Source organism: Camelus bactrianus, chromosome 9 (genome assembly GCF_048773025.1).
Source record: "Camelus bactrianus isolate YW-2024 breed Bactrian camel chromosome 9, ASM4877302v1, whole genome shotgun sequence".
In the NCBI taxonomy this organism is placed as follows: Eukaryota; Metazoa; Chordata; class Mammalia; order Artiodactyla; family Camelidae; genus Camelus; species Camelus bactrianus.
Genome location: NC_133547.1, coordinates 5,938,649 through 5,962,955, shown reverse-complemented (window position 1 = coordinate 5,962,955; position 24,307 = coordinate 5,938,649). Strand labels below are relative to the sequence as shown.

Genomic DNA, 24,307 nt, shown 5'->3' with positions numbered 1-24,307 from the left:
TTGGGTCTTGCTGGATGAAGAGTTTACCAGGGAGGGGAAAAAAGACATTCCAGACAGTCATCCTAAAATAGGACCTGGCCTTGGCCTTGTGCTGAGTAGGAAGAGGGAGCAGAAATTTGTGGGACTGAGGGGCTCCTAGACTGGCAAGAGAATGGGGGTTGGGTGGTGAGGAGACAGACAGGTTCACAGGAAAGATATAACGACTCCATACCTCCCACCCACCATCCACCCAGGGCACATGGTGGCAAGGGGGCAGTGGGGCCCAGAGGATAACAAGGGACACAGAGGAGACACCAAGGGCTGTGACTTCAGGGCCAAGGACCCAGTGGGAAGGAGACAGGCACACGGTCCTCACACCTCCTGTGGTCACTGGCTGGCATGGGGTGTACACAGATGAGTCCACCTGCTCCCAGTTCACGAGGGACTCTCAGTCCAGCAAGTGAGGGGATGGGGATGGGAGGGAGCTCTCAGTAGGGAGGCGCAAGGTCAGCTCTGGCCGTGGAGAGGACTGGAAGGGGAGCCTGCAGGCTGACAGGTGGGGAAGGAGGCTGGGATGAGGGTCCAGGCAGGGGTAGGTGACACCTGAGCAAACGAATGATGCCTCAGATGCTATCAGATGACCTGCCTTTTCCCCATGGAGAGTCAGGCCAGGTTGAGCATAACTCTCACCTTTAGTTTTCCCACTGCTACTCAAGGCATCTTCAGATCCAGAACTGTCACCGTCTGAGAGGAGGGATGAGCGGGGAGAGGCAGCACAGCTGGACCACTTCACTTTCTTGGGAGAGATTTCAGAACTGGTGCTGCTCTTTCTGCTTGAGCCTAGAGACAGGAAGACCGAATGCAGACTGGAGTTACAAAGGTCCTTTCCAGGAACCATTAAACCAGAAACCGTGAGGTCATATTCAACCACTCTTCCCTTTGACCCTCACAGCCAAGTCTTGCTTCTCTGTCACTAAATAGCTAAGCAAATCATTTCTTCATTTTAGTTCTTCTTTCCTTCATGAGTCTTAGCTTCTCTTTTATAGCCACTAAGCACTTTGTCACTATGTGTGTGCGTCTCCAGGTAATTTCTTCAGATCTATCTTCCAGTTCATTATTCTCCCTTCAGCTGTGTCTAGTCTAGCAGTTTAAACCATCCAACGAGTTTCTGACTGTGATGATGATTTTTGTTTTTCTTATCATAGATTTTATCTGGTTACTTTTAAAATCTGCCTGGTCAGTTCTAACTAACTTTTGTTCCTTTGTTATATTTTCAATTTCTTCTTTTATTTCTATAAACATGGTAAATGTGCTCAGTACATATTCTCATCTATTCATTCCAAGGTCTCTGGTCATTGCTGGTCTGATTCTATAGTTTGCTGTTTCTCCTGACAATGGCTTGTCTCCTGGTATCTTTATTTTTATTTATTTATTTATTTATTTTAAAATTGTTATTTATTTATTTTAAAATCTTTTGCAAAAATTTGTTTAGAAGGGCAGTTTATTTTTATTTATTTATTTACTTTGTGGGGAGAGGTAGTTAGGCTTATTTATGTGTTTAGTTTTTCTAATGGAGGTGCTAGGGATTGAACCCAGGACCTCGCGCATGCTAGCACATGCTCTACTGCTGAGCTATATACCCTTACACCTGGTGCTGATTTTTTTTCCCCCAGTATTGATTTTTAAAGGGAGAGCTGATGAGATCTGCTAGGAAGTTGTGGGACAATGGGTAAGTCTTTGAAAGGAGCAGATTTAGAGGGGTGCAGGTCAGCAGTTATATCAGAAGCTTTGTTCTGGGCATGTGGAGACACATATGGGAAATTCAGCAGATGTCAAGCAGGCAGTATGATGTACGTAAATGTGAATTTCAGGGGAGGAGTCCAGGCTGGAAACAGAAATGTGAGTTGTCAACTTTAGAGCCAGAAGCCTGATAAGATGCCAAGAAACTGAATACAGAGCAAGCCTGAGCTCCGGGGTTCTCTGGTATCCACTCAGGGTCAGGCAGGCTGCAAAGGCATCTGTCCTCTCTCCCCAAATGCACACACACACCCACATCACCCCACATCTGAGGAATGACCCAAAGCCCTGGTTCTTACCTCGGAAGGATGACATAAGAGGTCTGACAAAGGCCTGGGACCCCACATGCTCATCCGTAGGCACAGGTTTTCCGCAGTAGGGGCAGAATTTGAACGTTGCTTCAATACTTTTGCCACAGTCTGGACAGAAGATCATGCTAGAAGACACATGTGGGGGTAGGGAAGGGAACAGGAAGCTGAAAGAAAAACTTAATCTACTGCTGACAAGTAGTCACCTGAATCCCCCACGGTGACAAGATTGCAAAAGGAAGAAAGATTATCACACTTGGAATATACTCTCTTGGAAACTGGCCACTTGTAAAATGAGTTTCTGCCCACTGTGTCCAACCTCTAGCCACTTGCCTCTCCCTAACAGTCTAGGGCAGGTATAAAACAGAACAAATGCAAAGTGAAACTGTAGACCTCACAAGAGATATGGGAATGCTTTGAGGTCAAAGTTAAGTTATGCAGGAGAACTGCTCCGATCACAGAAACATAGAGGGTTTTCAATTGCACTTGTGATGTTCATTTCTTGAACCACGTGATGGAGACGAGTCTATTAGTGCTCACCAAAAATCCACATGCTCCCTTTGATTTCCTAGGGTCCCTTGCAGTGAGACTGGGGCCACATGACTAGTTCTGGCCAATGGGCTGTGGGTGGAAGTCATTTCCTGACTGAGACGGTTAAGAGCCTCAGTACCTCCTCTGTCCACCTGTCCTCTGCAGGGATGGCCCAGATGGCCACGTACTCCAGGTGACATAGGGACAAGATGAAGGGGAGCTGCTGGGTCTACATCACAATCTCATGATCTGCAAATCAACTGATGCTGTATGAAGCCACCAAGATTTCAGGGTTTATTTGTTACTGCAGCACAGCCTATACCTATCCTGACTAACTTAGTGAGATAATGGGTGTTCACTATGTTATCCTCTAAGCCTTGTGTACTTCTGGAATATTTCCTAATACTTAAAAAAACCAAAACCAAAATCACACACAGAGCCTAGGACAAATGTGGATGCAACAGATGCATTCATTTGCTTGGGTAGCCACAACTAAAACCGTGAGAAACCGCCACCTTGATCTTGGACTTCCCAGTCTCTGGAACAGTGAGAAATAAGTTTCTGTTGTTTTTAAGCCACCCAGTCTGTGATATTTTATTATAGCTGCTCAAACAGCCTAAGACAGGCCCTAATCCGATATGGTGTCCTTAAAAGAAGAAGGGATTAGAACACAGACAGAAGGAGGCTTAAACAACAGGAATTGTGGGGAGGGTAGAGCTCAGTGGTAGAGTGCGTGCTTAGCATGGACAAGGTCCTGGGTTCAATCCCCAGTCCCTCCATTAAAAAAAAAAAGATCAAGGGAAAAAAAGACCCCAGGAATCATTTTCTCACAATTTGGGAGGCTAGAAGTCCAAGTTCAAGGTACCAGCAAGTTTAATTTCTTCTGAGGCCACTCTCCTTGACTTGCAGAGAGCCGCCTTCTCACTTTGTCCTCACATGGTTGTCCCTCTGTCTGTGTTCTAATCTCTTCTTTGAAGGACACCAGTCACACTGGATTAGAGCCTGTCTTAGTCTGTTTGGGTGGCTATGATAAAATATCACAGACTGGGTGACTTAAAAACAACAGAAACTTATTTCTCACAGTTTTGGAGACTGGGAAGCCCAAGATCAAGGTGTCACCATGGTTGTGTTCTGGTAAAGGCCCTCTCCTGGGCTGCAGACTGACAACTTCACATTATATTCTCAAATGGAGGAAGGGGTTGCAGAGATCTCTGGGTCTCTTTTATAAGAATACTACCCACTCATGAGGGATCCACCCTCACAATCTACCCACCTCCCAAAGGCCCCATCTGTTAATATCATCGCACTGGGCATTTCATTTCAACGTATGAATTTGAGGGGGAACACAAACACTCAGGCCACAGCAGGACCACCTTAAAGACCTCATTTTAATTACCTCTTTGAAGGCCCTATCTCCAAATATGGACACATTCTGAGCTCCTCAGGGTTAGGGTTTCCATATACAAATTTTCATAGGACATAATTCAGCTCATAAGAGCAGTATTAAACTAGTTAACCAGTGAGGCAGAGAAACTTGGCAAAGATGACAGGGCAACAGGCATTTGAAAGTGAACATACTTTAAATAGCAAAAGAAAAAATAAAATTATTTTATTTGGTCTTTATTCTAAGACATAGTGTACAGTGCCAATGATAAGCTGGGGTATCAAAATAGAAGTCAAAGGAAACTTGAGCTTGTGACTTCACGTTACCTTGCAAGACAAAGATCTTTTCATTTATTTACCTTTGACAAATAACAACTGTCTATATTTAAAGTGCACAAGTTGTTTTAGGGGGAGGGTAGAGTTCAGTGGTAGAGCACATGCTTAGCATGCACGAAGTCCTGGGCTCAATGCCCAGTACCTCTGTTAAAATAAATACATACATATATAAACACACACACACACATACATATATGACAAATTGGGATTATAATGGAATGATCATAGTTCAGGCCTACAAAAATGGAGTTGTGTGGCCATTGAGGACCTGGTCTCAGACACATCCCTGCACCACTGAGAACCTGGACTTTCTGTGAACTATACCTAACCCAAGGACACCAGCTGTTTTGAAAACAACACCTTCTACCTGGAATCTTGGGTCTTAAGGTTGTTCTCCCTTGTAACTAAGCAACCACTTCAAACACCAATGGATCCTTGTTTAACAAACACCCTTACTTCCTGCCAGCTCCAATTATAATTCTTGCTAAATAACTCATGTAACTAACCATGGGCTTGCAGTTTTTGCCTTTATAAGCGTTCTCTGTTTGTAGTCCAGTGCAACACAACTCAAGTGCTTCTTGAGTCTGTGTCTCCTGGGCTGTAATCCTAACAAGCCCCAAATAAATTCCTCTTTATTTCAATCAGGTCTCTGTTTCTGAAATTTTGGTTAACAGGATATATTACGAAAGGATTATCAAAGGCGTACCACAATCTAACACATTAACATAACAATCATAACAACCATCATTGCTATGACTTTTTTGTGTGTGTGGTGAGAACACTTGAGATCTACCCTCTCAGTAAATTTCAAGTATGTTATTATTTACTAATAGCTGCCATGCTATTAAATCTCCAGAACTTACTTATCTTAAAGTAGGGAGTCTATACCCTTTGATGACTATCACCTCTTCTCCCCCACAGCCCCTGGTAAGTACCATTCTACTTCCTGTTACTATGAGTTTGACTTTTTTTTTTAATGGAGGTACTGCGGATTAAACCCAGGACCTCCTGCATACTAAGCACGCGCTCTACCACTGAGCTATAACCTCCCTGCTAAAATGGGGCTTTTAATAGTCCTTATTTGACAGAGTGGTTGGAGGCCTAAATGGAGTACATTTCTATCAACTGCTGAGAACAGGGCTTGGACCACAGAAAGCTTTTTTTTGGCTAACCTTCTCTGTTATCGTTCCAGTTTTTGTATATGTGCAGCCAAAGTGAGCACCAGAAACCCTTTTATCTCAGTGGTGGCTATTACCCTATCATGCCATCATGCCTGGCATCCTGCCCACCATCTCCCCATTTGCTAATATTTCTATCCCTCCCTTTTCTCTTTCCATGTCCTAAGTTCTGAGCCTCTTGGGTCTCTCCATTTCCTCTTGGTGCTGACTCATGGAATTCAGTGCTCGCCTTTGAAAAACCTAGGCCATCGAAACAGCTAGGGAAAGAAATCTCAACCAGAGGAGACAAGGGTTCCTCTTCTGCTGGGCCCAAAGAGGAGCAGAAACCATGCTGTGGCACAAAACCGCCCTTCTGTTTTTTTACCCAAGTCGTGTTAGACACTTGATTATGAAACTGTTGCCAAGTACCCTTCAGTCTCTAAGCAGGTTGTAATTCTGATTGGTCATGGAACTTTAATAGTTTGTTGTCCTGGTAACAACATTTAAATGGACATCTCTAGCTTTTCAAAGGTATAAAACCGGTGAGCATTTTTGTTAAGCTAGAGGACTCAATACTGCTTCTCTCTCCCTTTAGGCCATGACAAACCTGAAGCCCTTGTTTTGATGTTCAAGCCACAGGATCAAAATTGTCTAAGGATGGTGACCCTGGAGAGATCTTCCAGACTTTGCATTAGTGAGAAACTTGGGTTTGGGTTATGCCACAGAGATTTTGGGGTCACTGCTACCGCAGCAGAGTCTAGCCTAGTCTGACTAATACACTTAAGACTTTGCTAGGTGACTTATGTAAATAAAAGTGTGAAAACTTGTGATAATTTTAAGTGTCTTTGCTTCAAGTGGAATTTCCCTGGGTGACAAATACTGGTGGCTAAAGATGGCCTCCAGGAGGAGGCAAGCACCTGGATCACTCCGATGTCCATGATAACTTTCCTCTTGGGAGTGAAATCTGAGAGCAGTCACCCAGAGGAGATGGAGCAGGAGCAGGCTGTTGGTGGGGAAATGGCCTTAAGGGGCATGTACCCGAGGGGACTGGTACCTTTGTGGGGTCACGGTCAGGCCCTCAGATTCACTGGGCTGGAAACTCCATCTTAACAGTGTCCTGTAAGTGAATAAAGGTGGAGAGGCTGACTCAGGCTCTCTTTACATGTAAGTAAAAGATAACGGCTAATGTTTATTCCGCAATGGCAATGTAGCCAGCATGTGCTAAGTTCATTCACTCATTCAGTAATTATTCACTGCACTCCTAATATGTGCCAACTAAGGCGATACAGCAGCAAAGGAAACAAACAAGGCTCCTGACCTGACAAAGCTCACATTCTAGTGGGTGAAGACGTTTAATAAACAAACAAGCAAGTGACTGTTTAATAGGTCAGGTGTAGGTAGTGCTAGAGTAAACTCTCAATAAATACGGATGGAAAAAAGACGGTAGTCTCAGAGTGTTAAAGTTATCGGCCCAAGGTCACATGACTAGTTCAGGACTTAAAACCAAGGCTCCAAAGGTCAGGCCAATCTTTATCATTTATTCATCCATTTATTTATTCAACAAACATATACTGAACATCTGCTATGTGTTCAGTACTGTGTCCCTCCTGTAAGGTCCTGAGAGACAGCACAGCAAAAGAGCTAAGGACTAGACTCCACTTAAGCGTAAGAGGGATAATTGTCTAGGTGACGCGATTCGCCTCGGCCCCGCCCTCCGCAGGAAAAAGGGATGACGCGATACCAAGGCGGGGCGTCTGTCAAATTCCTCATTAGCTCCGCCTGTCTCCGTCATAGCCACGCCCACCACCAAGAGCCCCCAAAGGGGCTTGGGACAGGTTGGGTAGGCCAGTTATCCCGGTGACCAGAAGCTTCTCTCATCCCAACCTCCGACCCCACCTCCCGGGAGCTTTGTCTCCCACAAAGGGTCGTCCTGACGTCACAGGCACCACGACCGAACTGTGGCTAGGGTATCAGGAGGCCTCCCCCTGCTCCACCTGGCCTTTCCCTCACCTCTAGATTTGGTAAGCGGAGCGGGAACCAGATATTTGCAGCCAAACCCTCGGGGCCTTAAGCAAAAGTGGGACTCACCTTCTCAGTTGCCCCGCGGAAACTTCCGCTTGGGCTGGAGGCGCTGCGCGCGCATCCTCTCCCCCGAGGGATGACTGCGCCCGCGCAGCCTGTACTGACCTTCCGACTGCCCTCGGGCTGTGCCTACCTGGGAACTCCATTTCCCAGGCACCTTCGCGGCAGGCCAGCCCTCTGACTCAAGGCTGGGGGAGGGATTATTCCCTCATCGCCCAACCCCATTCCACCTTCTGTGGAAAGCTTCCTGGTTCTACTGCGCATGTGCTAACGTGGAACCAATCGTAAGGAAGAATGAACTACGAGGCAACTGTCGCCGCCAGAAATCAGTCTCTTCTCACGCCTCAACACCGCCCTTTACCTTCACGCGTCTTAACACGAATTCAGTTTCCTCCTCGACATGTTTCCATGGCAACCCTCTAGTTGTCTCCTGTAGAAATGGAAAACCCTCCCGGTCTTCCAGAAAAGGCCGGAGAAGACTGATTATGTTGTCTTTCAACAGGGTAAAAGCTGGACTACAATACCCAGATGCCACCTGTTGCCGATTCTCTTTCTACTCTTATTTCCCAGCGTGCTCAGGGGGCTAAGGACGAAGTAGCGGGTGGAGATGGGAAGACAAGGGAAGGCATTTGCACAGCCCTCTGGGAAACGGAGTCCTCGTGCTGGCGCGGAGGATCCTGGGTGCAGTAGCTCAGAGGAGACTCGCGCGGCACAGGAAGTGGCTGCGAGGAGGCGCGTGTGAGGGGAGTTGGGTCTCCGGCTCCTTCCCGACTGCGTTCGCTTCTGTTAACACGGCGGACGGCAGTCTCCAGGTGAGGAGACTCCGGAGCTGGGATCAATGAGGACTCTGGAGGCTTGTGGACTCGGTCCTTCCCGAGGGGTGACGGAATACTCATGGGGCAACTCTGACACTGGGCGCGTTGCGTTAGGCGGTGGGTGTCCAGGTGGAGTCTTGAACCCTTGTTCGGAGCCTGCTATGGGCCAGGCTATTGCTAAAGTGGTTTCTAGTCCTTGCCGACAGCCCTGAAAGGAGTGATTCTATTTTTTTAAAAAACTTTAAAAAATTTATTTATTTACCTTGGTGGGGGTAATTAAGTTTTTAAATTTATGTTTAGAGGAGGTACTTGGAATTGAACCCAAGACCTTGTGCATGCTAAGCATGCACTCTACCACTTGAGCTATACCCTCCCCCTATTTCATTTTATTTTTGGATGAGGAAACTTAGGCTGCAGGAGCGGGTGAATTGCCTGAAGTCGTTGGCAGAGCTGGGCAGGATCTTGAGAGATGAGTAAGTGGGAGTTCTTTAGAAGTCAAGGTATTTACCATTTATTTGAGCGCCTTCTGGGTGCCAGGGGCCGCGCCGTCCTCGCAGTTTCTCCAGTAACCTTCACAGCGGTTCCCCCGTCTTATTGGAGACCCTTAACAGTAGGATCATCTAGGGAATCAGAATTTTTCAGACTTTACCAAGTTAATAGGGTGCGTATTTCATCATTCGGCCACACCCCCAGCGAGATCTGGGGCAATTCATGGAAATCGAGTATTTCTGCCGGGAAAGACATGAAGATTCACACTGAAGGTAATAAAGACTATACATAGCCTGTGGCAATTTGGGTTGAGTTTTGCAGCCAATTTATGAATAAAGTTCTGGTTTTCAGAGCCTTTTGTTTTCAGAATTGCAAATAAGGGGTTGTGGATCAGTTGTATCTGCCCTATTTTGTACAGGCAGAAACTGAGGCACAGAGGGTGAATGATCTGGCCATGGTACCACATGAAGAAGAAGCAAGACTCCTAAACTCCAGGGTCTAAGGCTTTCCAGTTCCATAATTATTTGGTTCAAGTCATTATGATTGGCTGGGTGACCTTGAGCTTCATATCAGGACTTCAGTTTCTTCCCTCCCAGGGCTGGGAGTGTATGAGATGTGGACAAAATGTGATTTGGAAACTATAGATAGCGTTCTCAAACTCAGATGTCTGTGAAGGCCAGGCAGAGAAGGTCAAGGAGAGAAGAGGTCTGGGTGAGGGCTGTGTGCATCGTGAAGGTCTCGCCCCATCTACTGTCTCCAACAAACTAGCTTTGTGGGAATGCAGACCCAGTCTGGCCAAATCTGAGGATTTTTCAGAAGCTGGCAACTGAATTTTTAGGTGATATTTCCCAGCTTTCAAGTTTGAGATCACTGAAAAGAATTTGCTGTCAAAACATTCTATGCCAGTTTAGGACCAGATAAAAACATCTGTGGATCAAATTATACTCACAGGTTGAGACTTAACCTCTGTCATGAGGAAAATTATTCTCGGGTAAAACATTAGTACTTATTATAGGTCTGCCACATTCCTTTATCTGCAGTCACAAAATCTTGAAAGCTCTGAAAACCAAACGTATTTGCCACAAATTTGGTGCCCGAACCTGACTCAAACTGCTGTGATTTATAACTTTTAAATATCCTACCTAGAGGGACTATTTTACCTTTGCTCTAGACATACTAAGTATTCAATTATGAAATGCTCCTCCTCATCCCCTCTTCCCCACTGCACTGGGATTTTAATGAAATACACTGTATATATAGTGGATCACCTTTTGAACATCTGAAGATTTCTGAATTCAAAGCACATCGGCCCCAGAAGCTTAAGAATTGTGGACCTGTGTCATTGCTGCTTCATCATCCGAAATGCTGTTGCCACTCCAGAGATATATGCTGCTCAGGAAACACACAGCGGCCAGCCCAGTGGTCCAGTGTTTTGCATAATTATAGGTCATGAAAATAACTCAGTGGGCAGTGACCATAATTTTTTTCTTTTAATGAAGTAAAATAAAGGTAACTGAAATGTAAACATCCCAGTACATTCTACTTTGTAAGGTTAAGTACTGTTTCACGAAGTTTTCTTTAGTTATGTACGCAAATGAGTCATCGTGGTATATCTTGTCTTTGTTACTGTGGGTCATGGTTAAAGAATAAAAACAGTCAAAGAAATCTTACTGTTGTAGAATTAGCAACAGTTTTGGAGGCTCATCTGGGCTCAAGTCCTAGAGATGATAATCAGAAATCCCAGAAACGTTGTCCCAGGGTTTCGGTTAGAGAGATACACATGTTCTGTCAACAGATTATTTCAGAGGGGTGGGTAGAGCTCAATAGTAGATTGCGTGCTTAACATGCATGGGGTCCTGGGTTCAATCCCCAGTGTCTCCATTAAAAAAATAAATAAACCTAATGACCTCCTCCTCCCCCCAAAATAAATAAAAACAATTTAAAAGGGGGGGAACCCTAAATATTTCAAAAGTACCTGCTTTGTGCCAGGCACTGTGCTGTGCTAAGACACAGCAGTGAGCGAGACAGAAGGTTCCGTCGAGTGGGAGACTGTAATCTGCACGTCTCCCAAGCTTGTGTTTATTGACTGTATTTTCTGACTGTGAGAAGTGCTAAGAACTGTTGTGAAGTTGCCCAGTAGGCTCTGAAGTGCAGTAGAAATGTGGGGCTGGGACAGTGTCAATAAACAGAATTGTTGTGATTCCTGCAGGGAGACTCACGTTCTGACTCATCCTCCTCCTGCTGGACGTTTCGGGGGCTTTTCCAGCAATGGCCAGAGAGGCAGCCGTAGGAGGAAGGGACCCTCTCTCCCAGCTCCCCTGTCCTGTCTGCTGCCCTGCTGGCCAGGATTGTGGAGGGGAAGGAGGGGGAGCTTAAACGAGGACTGCTGGGCCCTGGTTGGCTATGACTGAGGTGAGTCAAGGGGCCCTCTGGTCCTCACCCATCAACCCCAAAGGCTGCACAGCTGGCCTGCCTGGGTTTCAGCTCCTTGTCTTATGATGGCCCCCCAGTCGATCATCTTAAAGTAAAGCTCTCCTGCTCAGCACCCTTCCCGGAATCCCTGCTACTTACAGGATAACATCCAGATTCCTCAGCCCATCCCTGCATGATCTGGGTCCCACCCTGTCCACTGCACCTTCTTCACCATTTCCCTGCACAACCCCTACTCCCTTCTTGGCGTGATGGTAAAATGTTACCCTGTACTCCCCGGCTTCCCGCCTTTGCTCAGGCTCCTCCCTCTGCTAGAATACCTGGCCCACCCTCTCCGGGTGGTGGGTCTGACACAGCCTTTAAGACCCAGCTCTTTCCCCCAACCTTTCCTGGGCAGAGTCAGCTCTTCCCTGCTCTGGTCTCCTGCCTCATCCCGCTGTCTCCGCTGGAGCACAGATCTACCTGGATGGGGTGTCCCCTCCCGTATCTCTCAGCCCCACCAAGCTGAGTGCTCCATGGGGACAGGTGCTGATTGGGACTCATCTCTGGGTCCCCCAGAAAGCCTTGAAGTGTTTGTTGAATGAATGAATTAAAACCTTCCTTGGCATAGTAGCTATCTGCTCATTCTAAATCACCCAGCTTGACTACCCTCCCCTCTGGGAAGCTTTCCTTGACCCGAGGGCAACATCCTCACTCCCTCCCCTGGCCACACAGCCCAGGATACTGCCTCATCACAGCCCTGTCTCCTCATTCCTGCCGTCAGCATCCCTGATGCCTCTCCCATCAGACTGTGAGCTTCCCCCGGCCAGGGACCAGGTCTGACACACCCGTGTCTCTAGCATCCTTAAAGAGGGTCTGGCACACAGGAAATGATTGTTGAATGAATGATTGCTCTCACCTGGTCACTCTCCTGTAGAAAACTCTGTGGCTCCCCAGTGCCCCACAGATCGAGGCCATACCCTCCACCACTGTTTCCAGGGGTCCTGTCCAACCAAGTTGAGGAGTTGAGGAGAGGAAGCCCCTTGGGGTCCTCTGACCTGGCTCCTGCTGAAAAAATCCTCTTCAGCTCATGCCTTTCAAAGGATACAGACAGCAACAGTTTCAACCACGAATAACAGAACACTTGACCCAAACTGGTTTCAACAGTCAATACACTGTATACGGCACAGGACCCAAAGGGCCAGAGGTGGGGTTGGCTTGCTCTGCCAGGCCAACTGGTATGGTCAGGCCCTAGTTTACCGTCCCCATTTCTCAGCCCCGCTTCCTTTCGGCTCCATCCTGGATGATCTCTTTCCCACTTGGTCCCAAAACAGCTGCCAGGACTGTGTGCCTACTCTGTGCAGGCTTTGTTCTAGGTGCTGGGTCTACACGCCAGGGAACCAGCCAACCTGATGGCCCCTGCCCTCAAGAAGCTGACATGTTATTGGGGGTGAGAGTGTATTTGTTTTTGTTTGCTAGGGCTGCCCTAACAAAGGGCCATGAACCAGGTGGCTGGAACAGTAGAAATCTATCGTCTTACAGTTCTGGAGGCTGAAAGTCTGAAGTCAAGGCATCAGCTGGGCTGGTTGCTTTTGGAGGCTCCAGGGGACAATCACTTCCTGGCCTCTTTTGGCTGACTTCCTGGCCTCTTTTGGCTGGGAGAGGCTGCCTGTGGTCTTTGGCTCGTGTCTACATCCCTCCAGTCTCTGCTTCTGTCACCACACTGCCTTCTCCCTCCTTTTACTCCTGTCTCTTGTAAGAACACTTGTGATGACACTGAGGGACCACCCAAAGGATCCAGGATAACCTCCCCATCTCATAGTCCTTACCTTAATCATTCCTGGAAAGTCCTTTTGCCATGTAACACTCACCAGTGCTGTGGATTAGAGCGATGTTTTGGGGGAGACCGTCTCAGTAGGCGGCAACTCTATCCTTTGAATTGCTCTGGCTAAAATCTTAGAGATGTCTTGGGCTCTGCTCTACCTTGCATTTCCTATGTTTGATCGGTCAGGATGTGGGCCCCATCATCAAAATGTCTAGCGCTCGCCCCCTCCACTCCCGCCCTCATTCTGTGCCTGGATTATTGAAACGGCCTTTTCCTTGTCTCCCTGCTTCTGCCCTTCCACCTTCTGTCTTTTTCCACTCAGCAGGCAGAGGAGGATCCTGTTTAGAATAGGCCTCATTTCTTTTAGCAGTCGTTTTGTGGTAAAATAAAGCGCCAATGCAGAAGCCCACACACATCTAATCAGTGACTTCCTGAAGGCAAACAGCACCCAGGTCAAGGAGGAGAACTTTGCCACCCACCCTGGAGGCCCCTCGTGAGCCCTGTCACAGCCCTCTGCTGTCCCTGTAACCCGGCTTCTCCAGTCATCACTGCCTTCTGGCTTTTTTATCACCCAAATGCATGTTCCTGTTCCCCCCTCCTTTTTTTTCATAAATGCTGTTTTGGTCTTGTTACCTGTTGGTTCCTCCTCTGTCCTGTTCAATACTTAACAAATTGTCCATTGAAGAACTGGGGCTGTTTGACTTGTAGAATTTCTCCCAGTCTGTTTCCTGTTGGTTACCTGCTCGTGGTGCCCTCAGCATGTTCCCGGTCAGTGGCTAGATCCAGAGACTCCATCAGACCCAGGCCATCCTCTTTGGAGACTCAAGGAGGCCCAGAGGGTCCCGTTCTCTGTGTGATCCTGGCTCTTGCCGGCATCTACTGCCTTCTCATCTGCTCATTCCTCAGGGCTTGCAGAGTGCCGGTGTTCTGGTCCACTCATTCCTTTTCATTTATCAATTGAAATACTTATAAAAAGACACCTCAGCCTCTCATTCCCTCGCCTTCCGAGATGGCCCATACTCTGTGCAGTGTGTGTCTGCTTTTACTTCAAGCTGAGCACCCAACCCTGCACCTTGTGGCCTTTCTCTTGCCTTCTGAGACAGTCTGCGCTCTATCTGTGGAGTAGTTATCCTCTGAATAAATCTACTTTTACTCAAAAAAAACCAAAACAAAAAACATCTCTAGTGGGGAGGGTATAGCTCAGTGGTAGAGTGCGTCCTTAGCATGCACGAGATCCTGGGTTCAATCCCCAGTCCCTCCATTAAAATAAATAAATAAACCTAATTACCCCCCCTTGAAAAAAAAGAAAATAAATCTTAAAAAAAAAAAGACATCTCTGCTCATCTTCCATTTGGCTACCCAGTGGTACAGTTCATAGAGGAGAGCTGGGGTGAAGGGTTGATTCTTTTTTATTTACCCATTTTCAGCATAAGGAGTTGGTTCCTTACTGTCATCCTTCAAAGATGACCAGATTGTTGATACACACACTCATCAGCATGTGTGTGGGTGTTGGCTGTCATCCCTGGAGTCCTACCAAGCCATCTTTTCACAAATACCAATGTGACCCACCCAGACTAAATCCCTGAGAGCAGGACTCTTCTCTGCTGTGCCCGGTGCCTGGCACAGGGGCCGGCTGGGCAGGTGCGGGGCTGTCCCTGGATGGTGGGTGGAAAACAGATGTAGCGGCCACTTGCTGAGGGCTGGGTCCCTGCTGGGTGCCATGTGGGCTTGGGCTCACTTCATCCTCCTGGCGGCTGTGTTCTAGAGAGGAGGAAACTGGGCCTGAGAGGGGAGTAACAAGGTCCCACGCCTAATGAACAGCAGAACCAGCACTGGAATTCAGGTCTGTCTGACAGGCTTCAAAGCCACTCCCTCAGCCCGTTGGCTTCCTAGGGGTCACCCAACAGACTGGGGCTCCTGCCCCTTCCCCACCACTTATGGACCCTGTGGCTTGGGGCAGGTGACTTTGGTTCTCTGGGCCTCAGTCTTATGTTCTGTAAATTGGGGATAAGCCTGCCACAAAGAGGAGCAGGGAGTGAGGATCCCTGGATAAGAAGTGTAATGGGAGGGGTAGGAGGACATAACTGCTGTTTGGTTGAGTCCTTCCTCTGCTGGGAACCAGCAGCATCTCAGCTGCTTCTTGGAACATCCCCCAGGAGATGAGGCAGGGGTCAGGGCTCAGAAGGGGCATATGGCCTCCTTGGCAGTGGTCACCCCCGAGGAAGGTACTGGGGCCAAGCCTTAACCCCAAACTAAAGTGTAAGCACCTACCCACCAGGATGTTTGAAAATTAAGAGAGAGATGGCATCATTAAAAGCCAGACAGCACCTCAGGCTGTCAGGCAGCCCAGAGTGGACCTGGCACCCCTTTGAGGACTCTTGCCCCTCAAAATGGTACTGAATCTAATAAGACCACTGTTCTACTGACCAGTTTCCAGGAACTGCAGTGGGCATAGGAGCATCCAGGTGGTGTGGAGAGGGAGCAGTTCGCCATACCCAGCATGTGGGGCCTTAAGTCTGGAGCAAGGAAGAATAAAGAGGGGTCCGGCTGTGGATTAAAAACCCTCTGAGCAGGGCGTGGGCCTCCCTGAATTCTGATTCACAGAGATCAACTATAGAAACATACCGCTGAACCCAGAGTAGTCAAATCACAGAGCCAAAAAGCAGAATGGTGGCTCCCAGGGGTTGGGAGAGGGGAAGGGGGAATTAGTGTTTAATGGGGACAGGGTTTCAGTTTTTTGAGGTAGACAATGGTGGTGGTTACACAACAGTGTGAATGTACCAAATGTCACTGAACTGTACACTTAAAAATAGTTAAATGGGAAATTTTATGTTATGTGTACTTCACTACAATTTTCAAAAGAGAAAGGGGAAAAAACCTCACCATTGAAACGTCAGACAAATCTGAATCCAGACTTTGAATACAGTCTACGTAGTCGGTGACAGTAAGGAGTTATATCTGTAATACTGACGTGTTCACAGGTGCTCTCAGATGCCACCTGGAATTAACTTTAGACTATTTTAGCCAAAAAAAAAAAAAAAAAAAGTGGAGAAAGAGGCTTAATGAACAAGATAGACAAATAAATGTTAATAGGTGTTGTGTATGTGTGTTTGAAAGTTTCCATAATAAAAACTTAAGGTCTTGAACAAACGCTAAAAAAAATGCAGAAGCCAAGATAGATGGGCTTTAGGATCAGGCAGACCTGCCTGTGTGACCTTGAGGAGACAGCACGTCTCCTCTTCAAGACTCCATGTTCTTGCCTAGAAAACATGGGGATGCTGGGTCTCCTACATCTCAAGGTTCTCACAGGACGATTTTTGCCAAACTCCTGGCACAGGGCGGGGAGGACACATGCTGAGTGAGCTGTCGGCCCCTCCCTGGCCCCAACCCCACAGTCACCAACAGTGTGTTGCCTTCCAGCAATTTTCGACCCTCAAAGATACAGCCATGGACTTCACCTTGGACGACTGGGAGCAGCTGGGGCTGGACCAGGGGGACCTGTTCTGGGACACAGCACTGGACAATTACCAGAGCCTCTTCCTGCTAGGTGAGTGTCCCCTGCAGCCCAGGGGGCCCGCTCACGGCCCTGCTCAGTGATCACCCGTGGGGTGAACGCTGGGCTCCTGGACACCTCACCCATGTGCTCTGCTGGCCGATTCTGCCCCCCCGCCCTGGGACATCAACAATGTTTGGCGACCTTTTTGATTGTCACCACTTGGGAGTTGGAGGGGTGGTGCTCCTGGAATCTGGTGGGCAGAGCCTGGGGCGCAGCCACCCATCCTCCATGCAAGGACAGCCCCCACCTCCAGGGACCACCCGACCCCACGTGTCAGGAGGGCCTGGGTTGAGAAGCCCCGATCTGGCCCCTGCCTGCCACTCCGGCCTCGTTGGCACTTTCTTCACCGTCATAGAGGAGCTCCTCCAGCTGACACTTCAGGGTCTTGGCATTTGCTCTCCCTGGCCCCTCCCTGCCTCTGGCCTTCCCTTCTTTAGGACTGAATCTGTGGCCCCATCAGTGCTCCTCATCACAAAACACTCTATTTTCTTGATCCTCCTGAGATTAAGGTCAAACCTCAGTGTCTTGTCAATTTTTAAGCTAGAACCTGCAGGAGAAATACGTCTCCCTTGACTCCCCATACACACTTGTGTGTACGTGTGAGCAGTGTATTTATTTCCTACAGGTGCTCTTACAGATGCCAGAAACTCAGTGGCTTAAAACCACACACATTGACTCTCTAGTTCTGGCTGCCAGAGGTGTGCAGCGGGTCTGACTGAGCTGGAATCGGGGTGTGGGCCTGGCTGGTTCCTTCCGGATTCTCTCGGGAAGAATCTCTTTCCAAGTCAGCAGGGGCTGTCTCCCCATGTTAGCACAGGTGCCCTGGGACTGTGACTCTCTGGTCCTTCCCTAGAGGAAGTCTGCAGAGGGCAGGGTGCAGGATTGGGCTCTGGGACTTCAACACAGTCCATCATGGGGCCCGGCCCACAGAGGCCTCTGGCCATGTGTGGTCTGTGGCTGAATGAGCAAATCCTGGATCGCTGAGTGAGTACAGGCTTCTCTACCTGGCCACTCTGTTCATCCCTCAAGAGTTGTTGCAGATCCTTTGTGTCCCTAGCCCCAGTCGTCCCGGCTCTGATCACCCTGGATTGTGCCTGACAGGGTCCCTCTCCTCTACTGGACCAGGCACCGTGCAGGACAGGCATCCCTGGAGTCGCCCAGCACAGCATCTGGCCCTCGGGAGCTGAGCGCTGGATAACATACTGAATAGTCAGGAGAGCCTGAAGCCTCCTGCTAAGCGACCGGGTGGCCCTGCCCGTCCTGTTTGATGACAATGCTCTGCTCTCCCTGCAGACCCCCTCAGACCCAACCTGGTCTCCCATCCAGAGGCTGGGGAAGCGCTGGAGTCCCTGGTGAAAGGAAGCCCAGAGTCAACAGCCCCTGGTGAGTGGGCAGGGAGGGCCCGCCAGGACTCGGAGGGAGGGCGGGGGGGCCGGGGGCATGTCCCTCCATCCTGCCCAGTCTGTCTCCCCAAGTATCTTGCCCCCAGCTTCTGGGCTTCACTCTGCCTCATGCTGGCTGCAGGTTCGGGACCTCACCCTGCATGCCTGTCTCATCTCCGTCTCCTTCAGTACTCAGCATGCAGCTGTCCTGGTGCCTTCTCTCTGTCCCCTCCATATCCTTCCAGACCCAGCAAGGGCTGGCCTTCCGTCCCCTGGGAGGTTGGTCTTTCCACCTTGTATGAATGTGAGAAGGGCCCCTGAACCAGAGATCCTGGCGTGGCAGCCGCCTGGCTCAGTCTCAGCCTGCGCCCCCAACCACGGTCAGCACACAGCTCTGTTCTTGGCTCACCTCTCGTGAGCTTGTGAACGTGGACCTCCTGTAGCCTTCCTCTGAGTGCATGAGTGGTTTTGCATAGGTAACTTACCTAGGCTCTGGCCCCTCGGATGTACAGTTTCATACAGGCTGGTTCCAAGCCTGCATAGCCATATCTGTGCTCACAACCAAATCCATCTTTCTGTGGTAACTAATGCATTGCATTGTTATGATTTATACCTCTGTCCCATTGAAGAGTGCACTTTGCTAGGAAGGAGGCCTAAGCTGATGGGGGTGATGGTGGGAAGTATCTGCTGAGAGGCTCCCCTTCCCTGTGGAAGCCCTGCAGTAGCCCAGCTCCCATCTTAGCCTGCCTGGAAATGGGCTCTGTTTCTTGTGGTGCCAGTTCCAGCTGAATCACCACTCTGGCCCCGTCTTCATCCCCTTGCGAAACAGGCTTGATTCAGGACCCATCGCCTGTTCTCCCTCTTGTTTCTTCTCAGCTGCCTGCAGCTCCCATCTTTCACCCCTGGGGTACCAGAGACATTTGCACTTGCCCTCTCTTTCAGACATGGCTGAGGCCAAGACCTCTCTGCCACTGGACATCTTGGAGGAAGGACTCTCCCAGGAGACTGTGGAGATGTTTTCCAAGGATGGCCTCTGGAACTCCCCTTTGGGAGAAGCCTGCATAGACCAGAGCTGGTTAGACAGTTTACTCAGAGATCCAGAAGGTCTTCTGAGGGCCGATACTGTTACCAGCAAGGGAAGTCCCACAGAATGCAAGAGCCACGAACTCAAGAGAGGCCTCAGGCCCGAGTCCTTCCTCTTCCCAGGAGCAGATTCTGTGATGCCCGATTGTCCTGAAGAGAGCCAGACGCCAGCTAAGTCTCAGGAATTTGGGAATAACTTTGGCTACTACTCAGATCAGAGCCAGCAGGATACCATCCAGGGAGGGGAGACACCATATAAATGTAGTGAATGTGGGAAGAGCTTCAGCCAGAGTTACCATCTTATCCAGCACTGGATTATCCACACTAGGGAGGAACCTCCTGTGCAGCAAAAGTACGAGAAAGATTTCAACCAAGGTTTTTGCCTTTTTGTGCAACCTGTGCCTGACACCAGCTACAAATCCTACGTGTCTAACAAGTGCGGGGAAACTTTTAGTCAGAACACACACCTGTGGCATCAGAAAATTCACACTGAAGAAGAACCATGTAAGAGTCAAGACAGTGACTGTCCATCGGGTCACAAAGCACAGCCTGTGGAGCACCAGAAAACCCACACCAGGAGGAAATCCTCCAGATGTAACAAACGTGGCAAGAGTTTCAGCCGAACTTTTCCTCTCACTCACCATCAGAGGGCCCACACTCGGAAATGCTATGAATGTGCCAAATGCAAGGCGACCTTCAACTTTAAAAAATACCTTCTCCAACATCAGAAAACTCACGCCGTGAAAACGACCCCCGAGTGTCAGGACTGTGGGAGGGCCTTCAAGCGAAGGTCCTTGCTCGTTGAACACCAGTCTGTTCACACTGGAGAAAAGCCTTATAAGTGTGATGAGTGTGGGAAACCCTTCAGCCATATCCTGACCCTCAAGATCCACCAGAGGGTTCACAGTGGAGCAAAGTGTTACAGATGCAGTGAATGTGGGAAAGCCTTTTACCGCAATACTCACCTTAGTGAACACCGGAGGAGTCACACGGGCTACAGGCCCCACAGGTGTCACCAGTGTGTCAGGAGTTTCAGCCGGCCCTCCCACCTGATTCGACACCTGTCTGTCCACGCCACTGAAAAGCCCTACACCTGTGCTGAATGCAAGGCGACCTTCAGCTGTAATGAACACCTTGTTCAGCACCAGAAAATCCACGCTGTGGAAACTCCCTACGAGTGTCAGGAGTGTGGCGAGCGCTTTGTTTGCTGCTCGACCCTAACTTGCCACCTGAGTGTTCACACTGGAGAACAATGGGGACATGACGAGGGCAGGAAGACCCTGAACGAGAACCCAGGGCAGAGAGTGCATCCAGGGGTTGGCGAGAAGCACTTTAAATGTGACAAATGTGGGAAGACCTTCAGCCGCAGCAAATACCTGGCTCAGCACAAGAGGGTCCATGCCAGGGTGAAGCCCTTCGAGTGTAACCAATGCGGGAAAGCTTTTGGCCAAAGTACACAGCTCAGCCGCCATCAGTGGACCCACTTTGGAGTGAGGCCATATGAATGTGGGGACTGCGGGCAGACCTTCATCCGTAGTACCTCCCTCACCAAACATCAGTCCCTCCACAGGAGAGAGCACACCTTTACATGTAATGAGTGTGGAAAGACGTTCAGCCAAAGCACATGCCTCGCAGAACATCAGTTAATCCACGCTGCAGGGGAGTCATTTAAACCTAGCAAGTATGATGAAGCCTTTGCCCACAATCACCCCCTTATTCAGCACCAGGGAACTCAGGCTGGAAAGAAGTCCTTTGAGTGTCAGGAATGTGGGAAAACGTTCCAGCAGAGCTCGTGCCTTTCCAAGCATCAGAGAGTTCACACGGGTGAGAAGCCCTACAAATGCAGCGACTGTGGGAAAACCTTCAGCCTGGGTGCTCAGCTCACTCAACACCGGAGAGTTCACACCGGAGAAAAGCCTTACATGTGTGAGGAATGCGGGAAAACCTTCAGCCAGAGCTCATGCCTTTCTAAGCATCAGAGAGTTCACACAGGCGAGAAGCCCTACAAATGCGGCGACTGTGGGAAAACCTTTAGCCGGGGCGCTCCGCTCGCCCGACACCAGAGAATTCATACTGGAGAAAAGCCTTATGTGTGTCAGGAATGTGGGAAAGCCTTCAGCCAGAGCTCGAGCCTTTCCAAGCATCAGAGAGTTCACACCGGGGAGAAGCCCTATGTGTGTGCAGAATGTGGGAGAGCCTTTGCCCAGAAAGCAAATTTGACGCACCATGAGAGAACTCACACTGGGGAGAAGCCCTATGCTTGCGATGTGTGTGGGAAGGGTTTTGGCCTCAGTGCCCACCTCAGTCAGCACCAGAGAGTTCACACCCAGGAGAAGCTGTACCAGTGTCAACACTGCCAGAAGGCCTTTTGCTGCTGCTCTGGTCTCGGCCAACATCACTGAGTTCACACTTGAAAGCAGCAAGTAGCAATCCTACCCATGGCTGCTGGCTGGCAGCAGGGCCCCAGTCAGCTGAGAATGTGTTCTTCCGAGGCCCAAAGTTGAAACCATCGCAGTGTAAGCCTCCATCAATAAATAGTAACTCTCTTTATTAATAAAGATTGAGTAGAACATTTGCACACATGATTTTGATTAAAACACAAAAATTGAGACGCTGTGTGGCATTGGAATTCAGAGGTAGACTGGAACCGGTCTGCTGGCTTGGATCCCAGCTCTGCTCTGGTGATACCTAAGTGACCGAGGGAGATTGGGGGAACCTCTCAGGGCCTCAGTGTCCTCATCTGTAGGACGACTCTTTAACTGCAATTAATGTGATTACTAATATGATGCAGAGCTTTCATTTTTAAAGTTTTTCTCCAAAATACCCTGGGCTTAACTGGTTCTAAAACCCCAGCACTTTGATCTTAAAAAAAAAAAAAAGTCTAGCCTTTTCCTTCCCTCCATCTCTCAGCTCTGTCCAGGTCTTTTCTTAAAGAACCCACCAAAAGCCAAGGCAGGGGCGGGGACTCATATTGATACATGTTCAGTGAAGAGTCTTGACACCAAATAGAGGTCAGGGGTCCTGTGGGAAATTGGCAGCCATTGTGTGTGTGTGTTGGGGCGGGGGGAAATCTATGTAACTGTGTCACTGCAGGCCAGTGTAGAAATGCGCTTCATGTCTGTGTGTTGGTTCTTTGATTAAAGTTTTAAGTCTCTAAATGTTGGTCGCTTCTTTCAGCTCTGTGCCACACAGCTGGTCAGATGCCAGGCGTGCACATCACTACCTGCCAAGTGCTCATATTCCACGAGGGGAGGGCTCCTAGTGGTGAAAATCACCCTACGGAAGGGGACAGTTAAGTCTTTTCCCAGAGACTGGCCACCACGGAACTACTCAATTCCAACTGGTCCTCAGTCCATCAACCAGCACTTTTCCATTCTAGCACAGTCCCGCTCAAGGAGGAATTGTGGATGGCCTGTTTATTCTTGTGCAGATACACAGACACAGCAGGCCTCAGGCTTAGGGGGTCATTGTAGCTAGAATTTAATATTGTTTTGCTTCCACCTTTCACCTTGGGCAGATAAATCATTAAGATGAGTCACCTCTGATGTCACTGTGGCAAGTGGGAAGGATAGAAATTCGTACGGAGGGAGGTTTTCTAAATTTCTTACCCTAGGGGGTCAACGCTGCAGTATTATTAGCCTTTCCTCATGGGACCAAGGGTTGGGAACCTCAGTTTAAGCCCCAATGCAGGGCTGTGTGCAGAGTCATCCTGGATCTATCCTCCTTTCCGATTTGCCAGTTCTCTTGAAAGGCAGAAGAATAAATACAAAAGGAAGTACTGACACCGTCTAGCAATTCCTCAAAAAGTTGAAGAATGACTGTGTGACCCAGCAATTCCACTCTTAGGTACCTACCCAAGAGAAATGAATACATACATGTCCACACAAAAAAGTGTCCACAGACGTTCACAGCAGCATTATTCATAGTAACCAAAAGGTGGAAACAACCCAGGTATCCCTCAATGGACGATTAGATAAAATGTAGTTTGTCCATCCAGGGGAATATTATTCAGCCTTTTTAAAAAGGAAGGAATTGACACCTGCTACAACATGGCTGAGCCTTAAAAACATTATGCTAATGGAAATAAGCCAGTCAGAAAAGGACAAACACTGTAGGAGTCCACTTAGATGCTGTACCTAGAGTAGCTAAATTCATAGAGACAGAAAGTAGAATGGTGGTTCCAGGGGCTGGGGAAGGGGCATGGGGAATTACAGGCTTCACAGAGAGTTTCAGTTTTACAAGATGAAAGACTGACAGGGATGGATGGTGGTGATGGGTACACAATATTATGAATATTGATTGAATACCACTGAACTGTACACTTCAAAATAGTTAAGGTGGCAAGTTTTAGGTCATGTGTCTTTTACCTCAAGAAAAAGTATTGAAAAAAATTAAGATGGATCAAAGATATATCTAGATGTAAGAGCTAAAACTGTAAAACTCTTAGAAGAAAACATGTAAATTTTTATAATCTTGAATTAGGTAATGGATTCTTTAGATAGGACACCAAAAGCACAAGCAGCAAAAGAAAAAATATAGAACAACTTGACTTCATTAAAATTAAAAACTTTCATCTTTCAAAGGACACCATTGAGAAAGTGAAAAGATAACACAAAGAATGAGAAAAAAGTTGTTGCAAATCAAGTATCTGATACAGGACCTGTAGCTGGACTACAGAAAGAATCCTTAGTTCAATAATAAAAAGGCAAATAACCCAAATAAAAATGGGCAAAGGATCTGAATATAGATATCTTCAAAGAAGATACACAAATGGCCAACAAGCACATAAGATGTTCCACATCATTAGCCATTAGGAAATGCAAAGCAAAAGCACTAGGATGGCTATAAGCAAAAAGACAAGTGTTGGTGAGGATGTAGGGAAACCAGAACTTCACACACTGCTGGTGGATATATAAAATGGTGCAGCCACTTTGGTACAGTCTGGTGGTTCCTCAAAAGGTTAAACATAGAGTTACCTCATTACTCAGCGATTACATTCCTGGTTAATCCCAAGAGAAATGAAAACATAGGCCCACATAAAAATGTACATGACTGTTCATATCACCATTATTTATAATAGCCCCAAAGTGGGAACAACTAATGTCTATCAACTGATGAAGGGATAATCAAAATGTGGTGTAATCCATACAATGGAATACTAGAAAGGAATCAAGC

The 24,307-nt window shown here is 48.2% G+C and overlaps 2 protein-coding genes across 9 annotated transcripts in view; one reads left to right on the top strand and one right to left on the bottom strand.

The window, feature by feature from the left end:
• The window catches only part of VRK3 (VRK serine/threonine kinase 3), a 33,857-nt gene extending 26,123 nt beyond the window's left edge, over positions 1-7,734 (bottom strand). For all 6 annotated transcript variants that reach the window (XR_012509343.1, XM_074371021.1, XM_010947007.3 and 3 more), the window contains exons 1-4: positions 7,580-7,734; positions 6,546-6,608; positions 2,076-2,212; positions 670-819 (exon numbers count right to left, since the gene is read on the bottom strand). Coding sequence is in view for 5 of the 6 variants with exons in the window: in XM_074371021.1 (XP_074227122.1) it covers positions 670-819; positions 2,076-2,212; positions 6,546-6,608; positions 7,580-7,719 (490 nt within the window). In the remaining variant the exon portion in view is untranslated. The remainder of the gene's footprint in view (positions 1-669; positions 820-2,075; positions 2,213-6,545; positions 6,609-7,579) is intronic.
• Positions 7,735-8,190: 456 nt separating this feature from the next.
• ZNF473 (zinc finger protein 473) lies at positions 8,191-22,290 on the top strand. Of its 3 annotated transcripts, XM_074370981.1 has the most exons (6): positions 8,191-8,385; positions 9,082-9,149; positions 11,087-11,289; positions 16,532-16,658; positions 17,961-18,050; positions 18,992-22,290. In XM_074370981.1, the coding sequence occupies exons 3-6, from the start codon at positions 11,281-11,283 to the stop codon at positions 21,532-21,534; spliced, it is 2,769 nt and encodes a 922-aa protein (XP_074227082.1). In that variant the 5' UTR covers positions 8,191-8,385; positions 9,082-9,149; positions 11,087-11,280; the 3' UTR covers positions 21,535-22,290. The 3 variants fall into 3 exon arrangements, with proteins under 3 accessions (XP_074227082.1, XP_010945315.2, XP_045366689.2); XM_010947013.3 differs by lacking the exon at positions 9,082-9,149; XM_045510733.2 differs by lacking the exons at positions 8,191-8,385; positions 9,082-9,149 and adding an exon at positions 8,401-8,505.
• The last annotated feature ends 2,017 nt before the right edge of the window (positions 22,291-24,307 follow it).

Bases quoted from the DNA above. Each gene is read 5' to 3' on its own strand.
- ZNF473 (XM_010947013.3), top strand. The intron at 16,659-17,960 runs GTGAGTGTCCCC...CTCTCCCTGCAG, and splicing joins CCAGAGCCTCTTCCTGCTAG to ACCCCCTCAGACCCAACCTG. The intron at 18,051-18,991 runs GTGAGTGGGCAG...CCTCTCTTTCAG, and splicing joins CCCAGAGTCAACAGCCCCTG to ACATGGCTGAGGCCAAGACC.